This window comes from Onychomys torridus, chromosome 2 (genome assembly GCF_903995425.1).
Source record: "Onychomys torridus chromosome 2, mOncTor1.1, whole genome shotgun sequence".
NCBI lineage: Eukaryota > Metazoa > Chordata > Mammalia > Rodentia > Cricetidae > Onychomys > Onychomys torridus.
The window spans coordinates 112,820,071-112,842,526 of record NC_050444.1 but is presented as its reverse complement, the minus strand read 5'-3'; the positions used below and the strand labels follow the sequence as shown (position 1 = coordinate 112,842,526).

At 36.0% G+C, this 22,456-nt stretch overlaps 1 protein-coding gene across 1 annotated transcript in view; it reads right to left on the bottom strand.

Moving 5' to 3' along the window:
• Positions 1–591: 591 nt before the first annotated feature.
• Hook1 (hook microtubule tethering protein 1) overlaps positions 592–22,456 on the bottom strand; it is a 46,288-nt gene continuing 24,423 nt past the window's right edge. The window contains exons 12-22 of the mRNA XM_036178725.1: positions 22,168–22,278; positions 19,364–19,451; positions 19,227–19,287; positions 15,381–15,521; positions 13,547–13,640; positions 12,002–12,036; positions 11,404–11,486; positions 10,733–10,833; positions 6,179–6,280; positions 4,409–4,477; positions 592–3,857 (exon numbers count right to left, since the gene is read on the bottom strand). Of these exons, the coding sequence (XP_036034618.1) occupies positions 3,687–3,857; positions 4,409–4,477; positions 6,179–6,280; positions 10,733–10,833; positions 11,404–11,486; positions 12,002–12,036; positions 13,547–13,640; positions 15,381–15,521; positions 19,227–19,287; positions 19,364–19,451; positions 22,168–22,278 (1,056 nt within the window). The 3' untranslated portion in view covers positions 592–3,686. The remainder of the gene's footprint in view (positions 3,858–4,408; positions 4,478–6,178; positions 6,281–10,732; positions 10,834–11,403; positions 11,487–12,001; positions 12,037–13,546; positions 13,641–15,380; positions 15,522–19,226; positions 19,288–19,363; positions 19,452–22,167; positions 22,279–22,456) is intronic.

Sequence of the window (22,456 nt, the reverse complement as noted above, 5' to 3'; positions counted from 1 at the left end):
GCTGACAAACACAGGTTAGGCATGGCTAGGGTGAAGGACACAATATACAATATGAAATGGCTTTACACAAGAGACTCCTAGGCTAGAAGTGCACAGCTGATGGGTTCAAATGTGATTTCTGGGACCCATTTTTTAATGTTCAGCTGTACCAAAGGGGCACATGAAGCTGTGGGGTCACAGGGCTAGGGGGAGCATGCTTGTATCCTCCATATGCAAGCTCAGTGCTATTAACATCCAGTCGGCCAGAACTTACATGGTTCTGCCACCTAGTCATAGGAGGTCCAACCCCCAAGGTAATGTAATAAGTTATTAATGAAGGAATTATATTCAGGAAATTATTAATAAATGGATAATGCAAGAATGGATTTTGAGATTACTTAAAATTATATACCTAGAAATGTTCTGGAGTCCACATTAACAAAAGATATCTACATATCACAGGACACACAAAAATCACTTTATAAACCTTGTTCACACAAATAAAACGGACTTGAATTCATGCAATTTTGCTCACCAGTCTAAGTGGGTTGGTCCTTTAGTAAAACAGGAAATAAACATGCACTTGTAGCTACTAAAAACACCACCACCAACTGATACAGAAGCAGAAGTTTATTTACTCAAAACATTTCACAGTTATATTGACAATCATTTATTTAAAATAATATTCTAAATACTTACAAAAATAAATCAAGTATTGCATCTATTTTTCAAGTGTGACAGTATTTGTCATAGAAAATAGAAAGGACCTTTTAATAACTAAACACTGTACTGAGACTTCCTCAAATTCAGTAACTACACACTATTTCCTCTGATGACTTGTGCTTTATAAATGTCCAAACTATTTCTGTGCAATAAACAAGATCACAATAAGACTGTATGTATAACACGCCATATAAATTTATTTTTACACAAAGTGACACTACTCTGGCCTAAACCACCATCACTCCCAAAGGCCAGATGTACATTACACAGAAGTAGATGTGTTTGTGAAGTGTTTAACATCCAGTCATCAACGACCTACCAGATCTTACTAAGGGATACTCTGCTAAAGGAGGCTAGGCAAGGTATTTTTAACTTACACTAAATAATTAGTCTTAATCACTGAAACAAAAAATAAACTTCAATTATTTCTCAATACATTAAGTTAATTTCCAAGATAAACAAGTTGTCATAATTATATCCCCAAAAAAGAAATGATTATCAATCCAAGGACAACCACTTGAAAATCAAAATTGTTTCTAAGTTTATAATCACTGGGACATAAAATTTTTGTCAATTCCATGTTTATACATTCAATCCTCCCTTGCAACACATTTGTAGAATTATGGTTCCAGATGAAACACGTATGCTTTATACTTGGCAGGCACCAGTCTCACTGCATAAACCACACAGGGAAAGAATCACCCTGATCACTGCCTCAATTTCTGTGATTAGTCTCAATTATATAGAACTTTACATAGTTTTGTATAAACATGTATCAAATGTTTGAAATTCTACTTAAAACTAGAAAAATCAGAAAATTTGCCTTTTCTTTATTAAGAAAAGAAAACTTATCCTTATATCCTTATTTATGCTACATTAATTATTTAGAAATTCATGAGCAATTATACTAGAAACATTAATTTATTGAAGTTCATCTTTTACAGTAAGTTCCATTAAAAGAGAACTTGTAAAATCTCAATTATAAGCAAATACAAACACTAACATCAATATCTTCATTAACAAAAATATACCCAAATGCCACAATTTTTAGAAAATTTTAAATAGCATGCTAAAGTATTTTCCAAAGTCTTATTTCACTAAAAGACACCAGGCAAGCAGACACCATAAGAACATACAAAAATGCAAACCAACAGTTTACATGTACAAAGCATCAAAATCTAAGAGGTAGTCAACAGAAGGAACCCTGATAAAACAAAATATCCCGGCAGATACCGCTAATCTCAAAACCCCAATTCACTGTGAAATTCTTGTATTGTTAAGTGGTTAAAAAAAAGTCACTGGGCAAGGATTTAAAGGCAGTTATCTACATGAGTTAACACTTCAAATAGAACAATACTCATATTTATGAAGGACTAAGAATAAAGTGTAGACCACAGCTCTACAGCCTGCCAGTTTAATCTGGCTCACACCCATTTTGTTTTACATATTAGCATCCTCCTTTCATGCTGAGGGGAGTGGTGAGGAGCTGATCCATCAAGGATCATGCAGCCCACAAGCACACTCCCTCACAGAGTGCCTGCTGACATTCCGTGTACACACAATGCTGCGACACCCGTGTTTGCTGCACTCTTGTCACCATCGGATTCTTCTCTAGATAGGAAATGAATTATTCTTACTTCTGTAGTCTAAGGATCAAAGAATTTTTCCAAGTTACCAAAAACCAAGATTTACTGTGACACTGCATCACAACAGAACTCTTAACAATGATGGAAATGTGGCTGCTAAGTGCTGGAAATGTGTCTGACACAAGAATGAACCACTTGTGGCTACATCAAGCAATACTGATTTAACAACTAATATTCCAAAGTGTGACTTTAAAAAGTGACCCCAAATTAGGAAGTAACAGCTCTGAAAAGAACAACCCTGGGCAGAAATGAACTGAATGCCACGAATCCAGCTCCAGAAATTCCTAGAGGTAAGCAGAAACCAAATTGGTCCTAAGCTGTTTCATCATTGTTTCTTTACAGAATTATACATGACATACCCCTTCTTTGAAAACAAAGACCAAAACAATTTCATGCTCAAAAGCATATGGATATTTCAATATGTATTCTAGTTTGCTTTCCAACAGAAAGGTACCTCTTAGAAATACCAGTTTATTTCCCACCTTACCATTTCAGTCAAGCCCTCCAAAGACTTCATTCACAGCAGTACATGTACAAACTGAGATACAACTCAGAGAAACTGCAAATGTCTAATCAGTTGCTTTTACAGGACAAAGTCATTCCAACAGTAAAGTCTTCCATGCATTTTCCTTTCCACAGCATGACAAAGGATCCTCTTGAGGGCAGACTAGCAAGTAGAAGAAAGCTTTGTACAACCAGGTCAAAGAAATTACCTTGCACAGTTCTTCTCCACATGCCTTACTGGAGGCTGCTTTCCATAAAGCAAATCTAGATATATTACTAAATGACAAACTATTACTTTTTCTAAATTAAATGACTTGCTATTACAACTGAAAGCATAAAGCTGGAATATGCAGTTGTTTTCCCACACGTTGATGCTATCAAGACAAATATTTGTTTTATTACACTTCCAACTACTCAAAAGTGCTGCCCAGAGACAGAGCTGATTTTGTATTTTGTTTCCAGAGTAAACTTAAATGTTAACTTGACATATTTTGACTTAAAAATAGTTGATACCCAGGTTAGGAATGTAGCCAGTTGGGAGATGGCTTGACCTAAGTGCAGGTTTTGACCCCCAGCACTATATCAACCCAATATGGTGGTACACAACAATTAATCCCAGCATGCAGAAAGCGAGGAAAGGACTGATCAGATGGAAAGGTCATCCTTGAATACACTGTAAAGTCAGTGCCAGTTTGGGGTATAGGAGACCATATCTCAAAACAAAATCCAAACAAAACTAGCTGCTACCAAGCATCTTAACCTTTGTTTTCCATCGGGTAGTTTCTTGGGGTACAAAACATTTTGAGGCACTTCTGTTCGTGTTTGCTTTGCAGACTAGTCAGATGCTACGGCTGGGACTTTAACAGAGAGGTTTCTTCGGGTACTGGTGATGTGTCGCTGCTGTGCTAAGAAGGACCGAGCAGGAGCCCCTGCACCAGCATCTTTGCACGCGCCGGTGCCACTCACAAGCCGAGATTCCATGCCCAGTTTCTGAAACGCCAGGCTCTGAGTAAAGAAATAGATAAATAACTAACATGAGAAAGCAATGTAGTTGTTACAGCAATCCTAGCAGGATAATGGTTTCCTGATCAGCAGAGAAAAAAATTAAGGATTCCAAAGCTGGTTCTTCTATGTCTGACAATACTAGGAAGAAGACACTAAAATAACTGCCTCTATTTTAATCCTCTAAATTTTAAACCATTAAAAACAGCAGCCTAAAACAACATGCCAGAGCAAAGTTTAATTGTAACAAGAAAAAATTCCAAAGCAATTTTGTATGTGTGTTAGAAGCATTGCTATAATAACTGGACAGACACATTACACAGAGGAGCTTAGCAAACAGATCTGGAAGGTGGCAGCTGGATATATCTATGGCCTCACAGACAAAGTACTCTAGTTAAGGCTACTGGTTTTCTGGTGAGAGAAGGTATTTCTCTATTACTGGATCTCATAACACAACTGTACTGTATTAATAGAAAACATATGTCCTTCTATTATTCTGGTCAAGGAAGTGATCAACAGAGCCTAATCTTACACAATGCAGAAACACAACATACCTTGTTATACCAGGCAGAAACAATGAGTTTTTCCTCATAATCACGGAATTTTGCTACTTTACATTCACTCTGAAAAAGAAAATAATGATTAAGACCATTAAAATATCAGAAATTACCCCAAATTACTAAGAACAAAGTAATTTCTTTACTATCTCACTGCTAGAAAAATGCATTCGTGATGTACACAAATTAGTCAAAATAAAGGAGTGAATTATGCAGAATACAATCAAAAAATCTTTAGGAAAGACAAAGAATGTGAGTAATCTTCATTTTAGAAAAGTTACTTAGAAATAGCAACTTACACACACACACACAAACACACAAACACACACACACACACACACACACACACACACACACACACACACCCTTAGAGATTGATTTCCTGTGCTACTAATTCCCATGCCTTGAGACAAAAGCAGCTGGTTGAAATATCAACATGTACCTATGGAGGAGTAGACACCAAGGAAAAAGGACTCAGTAAACAAAGTACTAGGCTCCCAGCACAACCTTTTCCTATTAATTCTTGGCAGTCTATTTGTGAGACTAACAGTGGCTAGATCCATGCACCACTGTATGGATTGAAGTAACTTTATTATTCTAATAGTTCTGAAATTCTGATGAGCATCAGATACAGATGACATATTAAAAAAAAAAAATAACATAATACTTAACGCATATATCTTCCCTGAGCAACATGCTCTTAGTACAGAAAGTGCAGGACCAAACACCCAGAGAACACCCTCTGCCATTCTACTTCTCTTTCTTCTTATGCACAAGCCATGAATAACTAAAAAGTAAGCACTCATATGCTGTGAGTTAATGGAGGCTTTTCCCTCAGAGTCCTCTAGGGAAAGGTACTATTTTGTTATTGCTCTTTTAGGATTCGAACATTAGCAATGGTGTGCATTCTTCACTCACCTCCTCTGTGAAGTAAATGGTCAATACACTTGAAAAACTAAGATTTCAAAGATTATCCAGTCAAATGTTATTATTCTGGACAAGCCCACGCAAAGAATCAAACAAGAGAGGTGAGGACTAAGATAAGTTACCAATAAAGCTGCAAGACCAGCCTCTGATTTACACAATATTTAATGCTGGGGCTACAGAAATGAGGCAGACTACTTCATACAGAAAACATTTTAGAGGAAGAGAGTTGGACAATTGAGTTAGAATGTGAACATACATATTCCCTGTGCATTTTACAAACATGGCATGGTCTGGATAAATTCTGAGAGCAGGCATACACTAGCCTGGTATATATATTCTGGATGCAGGAAAGAGAAAGTATTACAAGTTTCAAGGGAAAACAATTCCATCACAGCTCATACTGACTTTGTTGGGAATCATACAAGGAAACAGTGTATGAATAGACTGTGTTCTAGGTATGTGAAAAGAAACCAATCATAGTTCATAAGGTCAGAAAACATAGCTCAGCACGACTTCTTTGTATGCATTTCAAAAACAGCACCTACTCTTACCACAGTGTTGAAAACAGTGATCCTGTAAAACATTTTACAAAAGAAACTAATAAATTATGAAATCAAACACAAAACTGAATAATGTCACATCCACCTGAATTCATAAAAATGATGTAAGTAGTAGTACAAAAATGCCTTCAATAGCTAAGAACTCAGATTCTTAGCTTAGCAGGGTCACACCATGATTAGTAAAGGTTTTATGAAACCTCATCATGAATGGCAAATATGACAGAAGTGAATTCCCAAGCCTCCAGGGAGGGTGAGGAGGTGAGTGCTGTGGAAGCGTTACCTCTAGAATCTCAATTCTTCTTTCTTTCTCCGCCAGCTGCTTTCTAAGTAACATTATTTCTGCTGATGCTGGATTTAATTTGGGATCTAGAGTTTTTATTACCTGTATAAAGAGAAAAGTCATGTCCACTTTGTCTTCAAAAGCATTAAAAATGTAAGAACATGTTTTATAAAAGTTATAACATAGATTATCCATGAAGTCACTAGGAACTTATTTACAACTTAATTTAAAAAACAAAAAAGGGAAAACAACACAAAAACAAATGTCTCTTGTCTATATATTCAATGGAAGCTACTTAGCCTTTTTGTTATTTAAACTTTGAGCACTGGAGTTTATTTGTTTAGCTTTTTAAAGGTAATTTATCAGTTTTATTTGGGGAGATGACCTCTGCTCAGAAGCCTTGTGCTTTCTACCTCATTCTAAATAAAAGGTAGCCCTGAAGGGCTTTCACTGCCTTCTTGCCCTCATCTCTAGGCATCTGTCTACATGTACATATGAGTACCATGTGTTTGCTCTGTACCTACAAAGGCCAGAAAAGGTCATCCAATTCCCTGGAACTGGAGTTACAGATGGTTGTGTGCCATCAAGTGAGTGGTAGAAATCAAACCTGGGTCTTGCATGCTTATCAAATCTATTTGCTTTTTATTTCTGAAATATAACTTTGTTGCATCTTTATGCCCTTTCAGATGTTCATTGTGGACACATGGGAGCTCTCCCACTAAGTTTGCTGTCTCCAGGCCTAACCTACTGCATATTTTCTCTGCAGTCTATATTGTCTCTTCTCACCTACTAGCTAGACAATGTTAAGTAAACTTGGGCTCCTGTGTCACAACCTGAATGACCACACTGAGAGCCCCTCTCATGTATGACTATATCTAGTATCCACTACAATCAGGAAGGTGACGTTCATCATGTGAAGCCTTAAGATTCAGGGTTCAACTTTCACTACAGCTTGTATTGACATCTTAACTGGTAAATATATGGAATCTAAATATTAAGACAAATAAATATACTACTGTTGTAGAATATTACTTTAAGGCGTGTTACTTTTGTTTATGTTGCATTTGTTTAACTCTGTGAAGTTGTGTTACTTTGCCTGTTTAAAACACCTGATGGTCTAATAAAGAACTGAATGGCCAATAGCAAGGCAAAAGAAAGGATAGGCAAGACTGGCAGGCAAAGAGAATAGACAGAAGGAGAAACCTGGGAGGAGAAGAAAAGAAAGGAGCCACAGAAGGAAGAGGATGGGAAAAGGCCAGAGGCAGAGTGTAGTAGGGATAACGTAAGCTAAGGAAAGCTAGTAAGCAACAAGCCAAGGTAAGACCAGGTGTTTAAAATAATAGTAAGCCTCTATGTGTAATTTATTTGGGAGCTGGGTGGTGGGCTCCCCAAAATAAATAACAACAACAGCATTTTGGTGCCCAACTTGGGGCCTGAATTTCCTTAGTGCCTAAGAAAGCTTTAAAAAAAAAAAAAAAAAAAGATATGTCTCCTTTAAGAGTTTCTGTATGCTGGTAAGCCTTGAGCAGTTACTATGTTAAGTAGGAACAAAAAACTAAGTAAAAACTCCAGCCACAGTACAAGCATCACCATTCTGGAGCTCTAGGAGGGTTGAATCAGTTCCTGGTCACAAACCTGTAACCTGCCAAGAGTTAAATGCTTGGTTTCTACAACCCAAAAAGTGGGCAGAGCCAGTCGTGTAGAGGATCCAGGTGTAGGTTAGCAGTTTAAAGGCTTGTTCATGAGGTCAAAAAAGGCTAAAGATATGCAATAAAGGAGGTCCAGACAGAAAAACCTCTAAACTGGTTACAGTGTGTTTAACAATGTGAGTAGGCTTAAGAAAAGAAAAACAATAGTCATAGAAAGAAATGAATAGTTTAAAATTAATAATAAAGTCTTTTAAGAGATAGTGAAAGTAATATAAAAGAAAAAAAGGCATATAAGATGGGAAATACACAGAGAGTCTGAATCCTGTATGTTATTGTGTTGATTTTGAATTTTTTGATTGTTGAAAGCAAAGGACAACTGCAAAGAAACTTGGAATTGAAAGAGGAACTGTTGAAATAAATCAACCAATATGCTTTAGGACTGCCTTAACTTAAAAAGTCAAAAAATATATTTGTCAAATAAAAATCAAAAATGCTTTAGAGTTTTGTTCCCACAGAAGATGAGAGGCTATGGATTCCTTCAGGGTTAATATGGATCAAGTTTGATGAGGTGAGACCTCCTGAATCCTGACAGGTAATATCTATCAGCAAAGATTACTGCTGGTTTTCCTAGGACTTGGTCATTATCTCAAATTTTCTCTCTGGGACCTTAAAGATGCTTCCTCCACAAACAGCAGGAAGCAGTATGGAGAAAACTATGCCAACATTTCCAAGAGATTGGGGTATGGGTGGTTTTTGGTTATTTGGTAGGTTATGGATGTTTGTTGTCATTTAGGGGAATATAGAATATTGATACAAATTTAAAGTTATTTTTGTTACACTGTACATATGGTTCTAATCTAATTGTTTACAGGATTTTTGTATACTGATAAAAATTTAAGGTTATTTTTGTTACAACATATTGCATGTATGTTTCTATTTTTGTTTGAGGTATTATACCTATGCAGTTTGTTTAAAAATGTAAGGTAAAAATTTTAGTTTTTGAAAGATGTTATTATAAACTATGTAGGATAATCAGGAAACATAGGTTAGTGGTTAGTCTTTATAACAATCAAATTTGTAGATATGAGGTATGCTTTGAGATCATATAGATATATATTTTATATAGATAGATGGTCTTCAAACTATTCAAAGACATACAACATTTAAAATGTTAACTTAGGGCTTTTCATGACAGTGAGACATATCTGCTCCTGGCAGCACAGTTTACTTCAGAGATGATGGGCATTGAAGAAACTCCTTATGGAGTTTGCTTTCACTGTGGCAAGGTTAGCCACTGGGCAAAGAAACTGCCCTTGCCTTTGACTGCTGATAATATGTTATATAAACTGGACATGCAGACCCACAGAAAAGTGACTGCTGAGCTTTGCCAAAGTAAGGCAGGATGGTCCTTCAGGGTTGCTGCTTCACAGAAGAAACTGCCACACATTCTTCAGGACACAGAGGAAAGTGACTGACAAATTTTGCCAATATAGGTGAGACAGTCTTTCAAATCTCCTGCCTCATTGAAAAGTCTACTATGGGCCTGTAGGCTAAAGATGGATGCACCAACGTTGCAGAGAAACTTTGGGTGACTGTCCAGGAAGCCAAATGTCTCTGTTGTTAGATAATATTACATCCTTCTGGGTCTTTGATGGAGTTGAAGACTAGATAGTTATAGTTGCAGTTTTCCTTGTTTATGATAGAAAGTAAACTATGTATAAACCTTTGGAGTTACTAAGATGGATGGATGTTAGAGTTCTTTCTCTGAATTTGCTAAATGTAAATGGACTGAATCATGTAAATTAATTCTTACTTGATAACTGGTTTTTTTTGTATGTAGTTATACTATGTTAAAGTTAAAACATTTTTATTTAGACAAAAAGGAGGAAGTGTAGATATTACTGTAAGGTGTGTTACTTTTGTTTATGTTGCATTTATTTAACTTTATGAAGCTATGTTACTTTGCCTGTCTAAAACACCTGATGGTCTAATAAAGAACTGAATGGCCAATAGCAAGGCAGGTTAAAGGATAGGCAGGGGTATCAGGCAGAAAGAATAGATGGAGAAATTTTGGAGAAAAGGAGGAGTAAGAGAAGGAGGACTCCAAGGGCCAGCTACACAGCAAACCACGGAGTAAGAGAATGGGAAAAGCCCAGAGGCAAAAGGTAGCAGGGATAATATAAGTTAAGGAAAGCTGGCTATCAACAAGTCAAGCTAAGGCCGAGCATTTGTAAGTAATAATGTGTGTGATTTATTTGGGAGCTGGGTAGAGAGCTCCCCAAAAGAAAACAACACCAACAACATACTACTATTATTTTAATGTTGTACCACTATGAAATTTCATTTACTAAATAGAAAAGAATATACTAATATAATATTCTGAGAGAATATTTATATGTAGTATTCATGGAAATAAGACTATGAAAACAATATTTCACAGATATTTGAGCTAAACTATAGAATAAGGAAAAGAAAAAATTTAGTCTGATGAACATCAGGATAGAGTTTAAGTCTCTAAAGTGTAAAATAAAGCCAATTTGGTACATTCCAAGAGACTGTCTCCATAAAAAGGTAAACAATTTCATTCATTTTGCTAACACTCTAGTAAATTTTATTCTCAGTGAACATGCTACAACCTTAATACATAATTCTAAGTTTGTTGTTCTAAAAGTAAAAGACTTTATATCATAGTAATCACTGTCTTTCCCTAAGGTCATATTTATCTGACACTAAGTCAGACTGAGTAAGCAAGACTCCTATAGAAGATGGCAGAAACCTGACAGGCAAGGCAAGGCAGAGATGAACAAAGTGACCAGGTTCAGACACAGACCTGCAGTACAATCAGAACTAGGGATGACTAGAAAATGGGATATAAGGAATCAGCTGAGCAGGTGGGGTTACTCACATTTCTGGCTTTCTCTAAGTACATTTTATATCTCTCCTCCATTGCTTTCATATCTTCATCCTTCTTCTGAAGAGCAGCTTCAAGCTCACTGATCTTTTGGACTATTTGTAAAAAAAAAAAAAAAAATTAAAGCAATTATCACATATTCAAAACACTTGATCCTCACACATAAACTGTATTTATCAAACTTATTTTCCAATGACTACTGAGAGCTTCCAAGAAAAAGCCTTTAATTTCTTCTTAATAATTTATTCTTATCTAAAACTTCTGAACTACAAGTAATGTATCCTCAGTCACTGTCTATAATCTAAATGTTTCTACCTTTATAATAAACATTAAGAATGTGAAATATACTGTTCAATGTAATCACAACCACAGGAAAGAAAATAAGACATTATTGTTTTGACGTTCATTTTAACTCATCTTGAAATTATTTTAGATTCTACAATTACATTTACAATGTTTGATACTCCTTTATATCAATCAGTTCATCTTATTAAAATTGTTTTTTGCTTTAAAATTATATATACAAATGAACTTAGCATTAAAAATTAGCATGGTTCTTATGCAATGTGCACACTACACACTTTGTAAAGATGGATCTATTTTCTTATCTGCTTCACTAGAAGGGCAGATCCTGAGCAGTGTGTCCAGATTTTACACAAACTTACCGTTCTGACTTATATCGGGCTGAAGGTCTTCAATGAGCTCCTGTTTCTTCTGTAATTCTTCATGGACTTCTGTTAGTTTTTCCCTAAGTAGTAGAGAGAGCATGGAGCTTGGTATCAAACAGACCTAAGAATGAAAACTGGACTTTGCCACAATAATGTTTGGACTTTGGGCAAGAATCAGTCTGATCTTTAGTTTCCCACAGGTAAAGTGGGAATCTATTTACCTCACTACAGGGTCTGCTGTGTAGATGTTAACGCACCTGACATGGTACATAACAAAGCCTTTGCCTTTTCCCTCAGCACCTCCACTTACTGCACAACTGAAAGGAAATGCTTCATAGGGTTAGTAGTCACAACATCAAATTGGTTGGCTAATAAATGTCTGCTTAGTTAAATCTGTCAGAAGATGTTAGCTGTTTAAAAATGTAGGAGTTGGGCTGGCTGCCAGGCATGAGCAGATGAACATGTTTTCTCTTGCTCTTGGTAGCAGTGGTGAGTAGTCTGGGACTGTGCTTTCATTCACCAAGTCAGAAAAAGACATTTTCCAGAACCTTCTACAACCCTTCCCCCTTTGAAATGAAACACCAGTTTTACTTACATATGAGCTTCCAACTTCTGCTTTAGTTTGCTGGACTATAAAATTAAAAATAGTTGCTGTTAAGATGACTCCCTTGGGAAGAGTAAATTTCCCAAATATCTAAATCTCTTCACCTCTTTTAAAGGTATATTATGTAAAAATAGACTTCAAAACATGTACTTGTAATAGCACAGTTTCTAATACCTAAAATTTTAGGTATATTTTCTATATCAAAAGGAAATAAGACTGGGAAATGAAGTAATGAACAGTAACAAAAAAAGTCTGCTTATTTTTGAACATAATAAAAATTAAACTTGAACTTGAAGAAAAATAGCAAATCCAAGCTGAATGTGATATATTGAGGAGTATCAAACATTTCAGTATCTAATTAACAACTATTAAAAAATACAGATTTTAGTATTTATCTTATAAAACTATCATTGTAAATAAAGCACTTTAATATCAACATTAAAATGAGGCAACTAGATTTTTGTCAAAATCCAATTTAAAATATCAAGTTTCCTCTTTTAAAAGTAGTACTTTCAACCATAACAGCAGTTCCGCAACAATTAGGTACCTGTAAAACTCTGATAACGTGGACATCAATACATTAAAAACAAAAGGTGAAGGAATTAACAATCTTCAAAACACTGCAACCCAAAATGTTGTCCCCCAAATAGGTGTCATTTTAAAAGTATTCCCAAGGTGGCTTAGTGATATCTGTATTAGAGAGGATACAATACCGTATATATGCACATATGAGATGCCGCCATGCATGAGATGACTTCTATGTTCCAAGCCCCCAGGGAAAAAAGAGAAAACCATATAAAGTATACAAAAGACAGAAGGGAAATTCACCCCTTTTAACCTGCCTTTCCAGCTCTCCTTACTTTACAGCTTCCTCCCCCACCAGTATTTTCTATCAACTGGTTTCTGTAACACATCCACATCTACCTTTTCTTTTAATCAACATCTTTCTCAATTTTTTTCTTCCCCACATATACAGATAAAGTATGGGAAAACTGCTAGGTATGTCAAAATTCAGATTGAATCTATCTCTTTTCAAGTCTTTCCATCTCAGCCCACTCTGTCTAAAATGTTTTGAGATGAAAGTAGGGGAAGCATTAGGGGTGATGTCTTCCAAACTGTGTCAATATCCTTCACACTCGTCATGATTTCTTCAATGATCTGTCAGTTGAAACTACGTGTTTCCTATTAGGAAGCTTTTTCAATTCTGAGTGCTGATTATTCTCATTTCGCTTTTTCTTCAGGACAAGCTTGACAAAATTCCAGTAGATCTGTTAGGCCTCAAAGCATCACTCTCTGGGTCAAGACTTAGAGAACTTAAGTATAGGTGCCAAGCAGGACAGATAGAAATCACCTTACGATATATGTGAGCAATCTAAAAGACTTCAAGTTGGCAAAAATCACTGCATCTGTTATGCAGATATATACGGTATTTGAAGGTACCGTTAACGAAAAGGGTACCATTTCAAATGCAGAGAAGTAGGTAGTAGAAACTATTAGAGACTACACATAGAGCAAGTTAAGGACTCTGTTACTTACACTTTCGCCTTCAGACTTGGAGCCCTGCTCTTGCAACGATTTCTGGAGGTCCTCAATCTGCTGCTGCAATTCTCCAATGCGCTCCTTGCTCAATCTATTGTGACATGAGTTGGTATTTATCTACTCATATTTAAAGTTAAAGCAGTTAGAGGTCTATAAAAGTGCATTCATGCAATTTAATACAAGTGCTAGCATAAATAAGTACAAGGCAATTACCTGTGAAAAGCATAATAGGGAGAACAGGATGTCACTTCTGTGGAAATAACTTAAAAAGAACTTTTCCTCTCTTAAAGCACATATGTGCAATACTGAACATAGTAGTCACATGTCTATCATTCTTTATCAGCACACCAAAATCTGAAATCTCGCATTTCTAGGGTTATCAAGATAGTAATAGCCAAGTCTCTTCAGAAAGTTCAAATGTACCCTATTTTACTCACAGAAAACACAGTTCAAGTGTTCGAAACCCCAGTGGTCTCTTGATAATCTGGTAAAAGCTGGATAAACAAATCCAGCTGCAGCTCTATAGTGAGTTATCTCCTTAATGAGGTAAGTTAGAAGACACTCAGCAGTCAGGTCGGCAGATGCTTTCAATGTGGAATCCAGAGCTTAGAAGCTGTCTAACTTCATTAAGTTTCAGACCCTCTCCACCTCCACCTCCTTATCCACAAAAAAAGGTGCCCACAGTCACTAATTCATAGTGAGGATTTACTGAACTCGTCTGCAAAAGTGCTTGTATGTAACTATTATTTATGAGAATGGAGAGATAGCTCAGCATAGGACACTTGCTGGCCTGTCATGTAGAAGCCCTGGCTTCAGTTTCTAACAGTGAAAAAACAAGACTGAAGCACAGAAGGAAGGGCATCATGGAAGATTCTGACAGACGTCAGATATAAGTATTGTTTAGGATGATAAAAAGTTTAAGGTACTTAAGCCAGGCACTTTTAATCCCAGCACTCAGGAGGCAGAGTAAGGTGGATCACTGTGAGTTCAAGGCCAGCCTGGTCTACAAAGTGAGTTCCAGTGAAGGCTTCAAAGCTACACAGAGAAACTCTGTCTCAAAAAACAAAAAACAAAAACAAAAAAAAGTTGAAGGTATTTGAGTGGAACTAGGAAAGCACACCATTTGCTGCAAATACATTAGCCAGCTTCTTCTTCCTGTGTCTATAGTTGAATAGTCTGAATTTAAGTAACTTGCCAAGAAATAGTGTCTGAGTTAAGCAAGTGGAATTCTAATTGACCACACAAAAAAGGCCCATGTTTAAATACCACACCATTTCCATTCTCTGTAAGTGTTACTCTATGACTAAGATGTAAATTTCCATGTCCAAGATTGTAGAATGACCAGTATTTTTAAAATATAGATGAATTTTTGAGAAATTTTACCTCACCAATATAAATCTCAGTAAAACATTTTATTCTATTTAAAAATGTAACTTTTGATCTGTGTTAGGTATTACTTCATATATTATTATTGAAATAAAAAAAAACCCCTGCATTTAAGAATTTTAAAAACTTGACTATACAATCTGTGTCTTATCTACACACCAAGTGTAGTAGCCGCCAAACCATTATTTACCCACTTGTTTTCTTTCGGTTGTGAGGCTATCTAGTGAACATTAAGAATAAGTACCTGGCTAGCTAAGTCTATTAAAATGAACACATTATTCTATATTTTATGATAATATCACTGAACTAAATCCTTTGAGTTCTTCACAGAGTAAGGAGTACAGTGGTGAGAAACATCTGCTTGGCAATACCGTCTACTCAGGCCATAGTGCTGTTTCCTACTTCTAGGTAACTGAGTCATTTGACTTCCAATGGCAACAGTCACCTGTGTTCAGTCTCCAACTCGTTCATCTTGCGGTGCTTCTGCTCCAGCTGCTCCTGCAGCTGCTCGATGCGTTCATTCTCCGTCCCTTCCTGCTGCAGGCGAAGCATTTTGTTTTCATGCTGCAGTCGAATGAACACCTCTCTAATGTTGAAAAGCATTTTTTAAATTTTTAAAATAAAGTTTACAATATATTTTCAAATTGTTGCTACGTTTATATACTTATTTTGTGTGTAGAAACATGTATATGTGTTTGTGCACACATGTCCCATGGTATTCAACTTGTGGAGTCAGTTCACTCCTTCACCACGTGGTCCAGGGACAGCATGCAGGTAGCTAAAGTGGCAGAAAGTACCTTAACCCACTGAGCAATCTCACTGGAACCACCATATTATTTTAAGGGAATTCCTATCTACTCAATAGCTCTAATTTTAAAATATGATAAAAACTCCTCAAAGTTTTAAAGAAACACTGTATGCCTTGCAAGGTTATACCTCAAAAGTTAAAGGTAACAGTATATGATCATGAGATACACCATTAAACAATTATGCAAATCCCTAGATAATACTACTTCACTTTTTAATTTTAGCAACCTCAGGAAAAGTATATTCTTAGGATGTATATGATAAAACACAAGCAAAAGTAGAAAACAGTTTGCCTAAAAATCTTAATACATTTTTATGATCATCAGTCTCTCTATACATATTAAGAAAAACTTTTGTGTATATGTATCACATTGTCACTATCATTCATCAGTTGAAGGACATTTTGTTGTTCTCATTTCTTTTCTATTGTGATGCTGAGCCTATCAGGCATAGGCCAAGGAGTGATTTATTCTTAACTTTATGAGATTATTTGGCTGTAAAGAAAAATGGAATCATGAAATCAGCAAATAAATAGTTGAAAGAAGAAAATAATTGAAGGCGAACCAGATCAAGAAATATAAATGCTCTATTTCTCTTACTTGTCCTTTCAGCTCTGAATGTCCAGGAGTTGAGTGTCTACCTGGAGTAACCACAGAACCCTGAAAAGCCTCTAGAGATAGGAAGCTGGGATAATGGGTGCCATGAAGTAGTAAACAGGAAAAATGGGGAGGGAAGTAATTTGAGAAGGTTCAAATAGTGCAGTCCCAAGGCAGGCAGTAAACAGAAAGGATGTTTTTTGGTGGGAGAATCATTTATGTTCATCTAAAGCTATGTATAACTGCATGTGGAAGTATGTATTTTTTTAAATGAAGTTATGCCACTTACTGTGATTACGCTTTTCCCAAGAACCAAAGAGCAAGAAAACCCCAGTGTAGGTCTAAGAAACTCCTTTCTAATTGTTGGTTAGAGGTATCTAAGAGACTCCTAAAAGAATATAGGCTGTTGCTGTTGCACTTGCTTGCCTCTCAGAGGTTGAAGCTAAGTCCCTATTGTGGAAGACACCAGGCACTCATGACTCAAGAAGAATCCAGCAGAATCTGACCTGGCAGTCTCCTCCGTGAGGAGCAGATTTTACAGTACTTGAAAGTGCTAAGAAAGCTGCCAAGGAAGAAAAGTAATCAGTAGTCCTACCCAGCTGTGGTGCTTACAGACCACAATGACCGGCACGACAAGACAACCTAAAAGATCCAATATTGGCACTTACATCTTGGTAACTGGACTTGAGGCCTACTCAATAGAATCTACCTACTAGTGCTACTTCCCCAAATCAGTATATAATCTTTAACTGCATTCTTTTTTTCTTCTTTTTTAGACAGGGTCTCACTATGTAGCATTGATTGGCCCAGAACTCAAGAGATCTGTCTGCCTCTGCCTCCAAAGCACTGGGATAAAAAGCATGTGTCACTATGCTCAGCTTTAAACTGTATTCTTAATACTCATCCTTATACCCACAGATAAGTGTACCTCTTGCCCCTCAGCCAAGAAACTTCTATTTGCTGCTGTAGGAAACCATTACAGGAATCCAGAACTGGTCAAAATGCTAAGAACAACTGACTGTGGGATGCTCAGCACCAACTCATACAACACAATTCTACATCTAAGCCCCTGGAACATGACAGAAAAGGGGATGGGAAGATTGCAAGACACAGAGGACCAAGAAACATCTTCTGAGAAATTTACCTTTTATATATAACAGGGAAGCTGCATGCATGAGATCTCAACTACATAGCTGCCTAAAAAACACCTGAGCAAAGACAGCATCAGATGGATGGGGAAATCTCCCAAGATGAAGATGATACAGGCAATTAAAGGCTGCTGAAAGACAATCAGTCTTCTCCAGAAATGAACCCCTAATTGGTTATCCAATCCCAAATGGTCAGGTCCCAAAACACATACATATCAACAACATAAATGGACTCAGCAGGTAAGATTTATTGGTTGTTTAATATATATGTAACAATGATAACTAAAGAGAGGTAATGAGTGAGAAGGGTACACATCGGGGCTAGAGACAAGACATGGTGTAAATACAGTACACATAGGATATTTTAAAATATTTTTTAAATTATTAATGGTTTATATAAAGGTCTTCAGATATTTTTCATATTGAGATTCAATGCAATTTTCATTCTGATATTAAACAGGAAATTTACAATTTCTCCTGTTTCCAAATCTCATACTCCCAAAGCAACTACTTTCAACAAATTCAAATTTTGTTTTAAATGGACAAAGCATCACTCTAAAAATTAAGCTCTATAGCCATTGAAAAACTGATTTTAGCATAATGATTGACTCAACAACAAAGAAAATGACTCTCATTTTATATAACTACTCAGGTTTGTTAATGATATTGCTTTTTGTCTTCTTATAATTTTATAACCTGAAATGAGTTACTTAACTTCTAAAGTAAAGTAGCTTTTTGTTATATGAATTTTAGGCAGTAAGCTTCTTCTTTAATAACAAAGCAGATGACCTTACAGCCTAGTAAGAAAATTCATGTTATATTAGAATGTTAAGTTTGTGGGATTTTGCTTCTGATGTAATTTTATACTGTTGTGTTATCAATTATAGTCTTGTCTATAAAGTTTAAATATGTCAAAGAGAATTTCAGTATTATCTGTCTATATTATTCTGAGAAAAAGATTTGAGTTCCGAAAGGCCACCTACAGTAAGATTCTATGTTTTTGAAATATTAATAAAAGGCAACTAGTACTGGTCATCTAGGGGTGAGATCTGGGGGAATGGGGAACAACTGTTACTGGGTATATGGGTCATGTAGCTGTAATGACAGATGGTTCTAAAATCAGATAATAATGGTGATGGTCACATTGTGACCATGACAACTCTGTAAGTATAGTGAGAAATATCAACCTATTATTTTAAGTGAATGAATTATATCTTAATGAAACTAAACAAAGGATAATCTGAGTTTTAATAAATAAAATCTGACTTGTGCCAAAGACTAGAAGTAATATTTTACAACTAGATAGGTAAAAGGCCTAAAAGTAAACCACCATAAACAACCAGGATAAAAGACAGGCTAAGGGGGAATGCCTACATTTGTATTTTGTTTAATTTACCATTATTACCAACAATTCTTCTATTTTATTTTACTCATAAGGATTTGAATATCATATATTAAGCGTTTTCCAGAGTTAAAAAAAATAGAAAAATTATTTCAATACAATACAAGCCTTGTCGTAAACACTAGACTGTTACTCTGCCAGTTCATAAAATTTTACTTTTGACAATTTTTTAAATTACTGGAGTAAAAACAATTAAGAAAGTTTTCAGCTCTATCATAATAATAAACTTTTATTAAATAATAAAACTTTTTAATTAAAATACATTAAAAAAAGATAGACTAAAACCAACTGGCATTTGTACTATTAGGTACAGGTTATATCAGTCAATACAAATTTACCTGTATTCCACTGGCATGATCTCAGCAGCGAGGTTCTCATAACTTTTTGTAGTAGATGCATCTAAGCAACAGAAATCAATTAGTTGTCATTAGTATTTCAATCATTAGAAAAACAAACTTAAATTTGCCCAACTCACCAGCTTGATTTAGGTGATCTTGCTGTGCCTGTGAGCACCGTAGCTCCTCATTCGTCTCTTTCAGAGTGTCTCGCTGTTCTATCAGTCTCTAAAAAAGAATTGTTCTATCAGCAGTTATAACCCCCATAACAATGAGTAGACAGCAATTGTGTGTGTACACAAATGTGCATGTGTCCTTCCACATATGGGGTCCAGGGATCAAATTCAGGTTGTCAGTTTTGACACCAGGAACTTTTATCTACTGAGCCACCTAGCCTGCCCAGAATTCACATTTTCTGATTTGAAAACTTGACTGAAAAGCTGTAATGATCATGACTGACAGAGGGGTACAAACACGGGGGCTAGACATATAGTCAGTGTGTAAGAGCTGAAAGGCAAGATTTATGCTCTTACATTTCTGGTTAAGTATGTATTTATTTTTAATTAGTAGGCTCTTTTGTGGGTAGACAAATTTATTAGAAAAATGAACAGGACATGCATTCTCTCATCTCTCTTCCACTACCAGTTTCTGTATTTCTAACACCTTGCACTTTTGTGACCAATGAGCCAGTGTGAGTACACTATTGTTAATGCACTCCAATGTGTAGGCTTTGCCCTTTCTGTTACACATCCTATGCCATGTATGCACCATAACAGAGTCATGGTCCACTAGCTCGTACAGCTAGAGTGACAAGACAGTTTCAATGAAGAAAGAACAGTCTTTTAAACAAATGATGCCGGACAGCAGACAGCAGCCTACAAATGAGTAAGTTGGACACTACTTCACATCATGGACAAAATGGAACACAGACTACATGTAAGAGCCAGACTCTAAAGCCTGCAAATAACACAAAGAAGTAAACACAAAGAAGTAAACCAAAACCAAGAAAAACAGACAACTGTGATTTAAAGTAAATGGGAAATTTCTGCTGAAAACAGGACTACTGTGAACATGAGAAGATAACACACTGAATCATAGAAAATGTTCAAAAAGTAGTTATCTAAGAAGGGATTTGCATCCAAAATATATTTTTAAAAAATCCTCACACTACAAACAGCAAATAATTGAAGTGAAACATGGGAAGGATCTTAAGAGCCATAAAGTACACATACTTGCTCTATGACCTTAGTCATTACAGAAATGCAAGTAAAAATTCACATTCACTAGGACAGCTAAAATAAACCACAATGTCAGGAAAGTGTTGGCAAGGACACAGAATAGAGATTAAATATACTTATTATAAGGCACTATGTCACCTTTCTTAGTATGTACTCCAGAGGAATAAAAACCACCCACATAAAAATGTGTGAATAAACCAGCAGCAATATTTATAACAGCCCAAAGTGGGATGAGTCCCAATGTCCACACACTGACAACCAGACAAATGAAGAATGCTGTATCAACACAATGGGATCATTTACCAAGAGACAGTATACCATATGAAGCTTGAGCGAAAATATGGGTGACCTTGAACAAGATAATCACAAAACCTAGTCATGTCACTGCATGTTTCAGACAGGCCAGCAAAATGCAGAGACAGCAAATCCATAAATAGTTACTGAGACTGATGGAAAGGAGACCAGACTATATGCTACCTGCTAATGTAAAGAATTTCTTTTTGGAAGTACAGTATTCTCAAACTTGATTACAGTAATGATGGCTCAATTCTATGGATACATATTAAAAGTCTTGTGTGATGGTTTTAATTTTCAACTCCACTGAACTGAAAAATGCCTAGAATATCAGCAAAGCACAGCTATGAGGTTGGCAAGATGGCACTTCAGAGATGATTGGATCATGAGGACTCTAAACTGATGAATGGATTAATTCTTAGTGGATTCACAAGATGGCAGTATTAGATGGTAAAGAATCAAAACCGGACTTAGTGGGAGGAGACAGATGTCTTTGGGCCATGTCCTTGGGGACCTCCTGTATGCCTCTCTCTGCTCATCATCCACCATGAACTAACAGCCTCTTCTTCCAAAGTATCACTGCTTCTATGGAAACACCATGTCCCCAAGGACCAGGCGGGACACAGGAAAACTTCGAGCTACAAAGAAATGTATGTATTTTGTAGCTGTTGTCACTGAGACTTTTGTCATGATTTCTTTGCAGTAATCTCACTATTGGTGCATAAAACAGCTACTGAGTTTGCGTGCTGCTTCTGTCCTGCAGCTTTACAAAATTATCAATTCTAATTCTTCTTTAGTACTCTCTATATAAAGAATCATATAACATTTCTAAAATGTCTAAACTACCCCAAATTATAAAGATTCAGCGTAGTTACCATGGAAGAATTGATAACATTTTCACAAAAGAATGACTGGGGAAAAGCTTTAATTCTTATGAAAGCACAAGAGATCCTGAATAGTCATGGCAATCCTGAACCAAGCATCACATGGGAGCATCACAGAACTTGACACCAAATGCACTGCATAGAGCAGCAACCAGAACCAAAGTACTGGCAAAAAAACAGACAAAGTGACTGATGAAACGGAACACGAATACTATAAATAAATCCAGACCTTTATAGTCAAATGATCCTCCATCAAAAGGACAAAAACTTAATATACTGGAGAAAAGAATGCCTTTTCGATTACTGTTGCCCCCCCCAAAATCAAGCCATATCTCTCATTGTGTATTGAGATAGCAACTAAAAATGGATCAAAGACTTAAACATAAGGTATTAAACTAGGAAATCACTAGGAAAAAAATATGCTTAGGATTCAGGTTAGTGGTTAGGGGTTAAGGATTAGGATTAGGGTAATTCAAAGCTAACAAAAAAAAAAAAAAGACTTTTTTAAAATCAAGTATTTATGATCACCTCTTTTTCCTTGAGTAAAGCTTCATGTTTTTCTTCAAGCCGCTTCATCTCAAATGCTAGTGTATCTGCCCTTTTAGACTCAGAGGAAAGCTTAGTGTGAAGGTCCTGAACCTTTGGGCAGGAAAAAAAAAAGTAAAAGAAAAAAGTTCATGAGATTCATCAATTTTCAGGGTTGAATAAATGAAAAAGGTGAATTGGAAACAGACATTTTAATTCTAAGTATTTGGAAAAACAGAACATCAAAAAGAAAAAGGATTACAAAAACCTCAACAAATCAAAAGTAAATTAA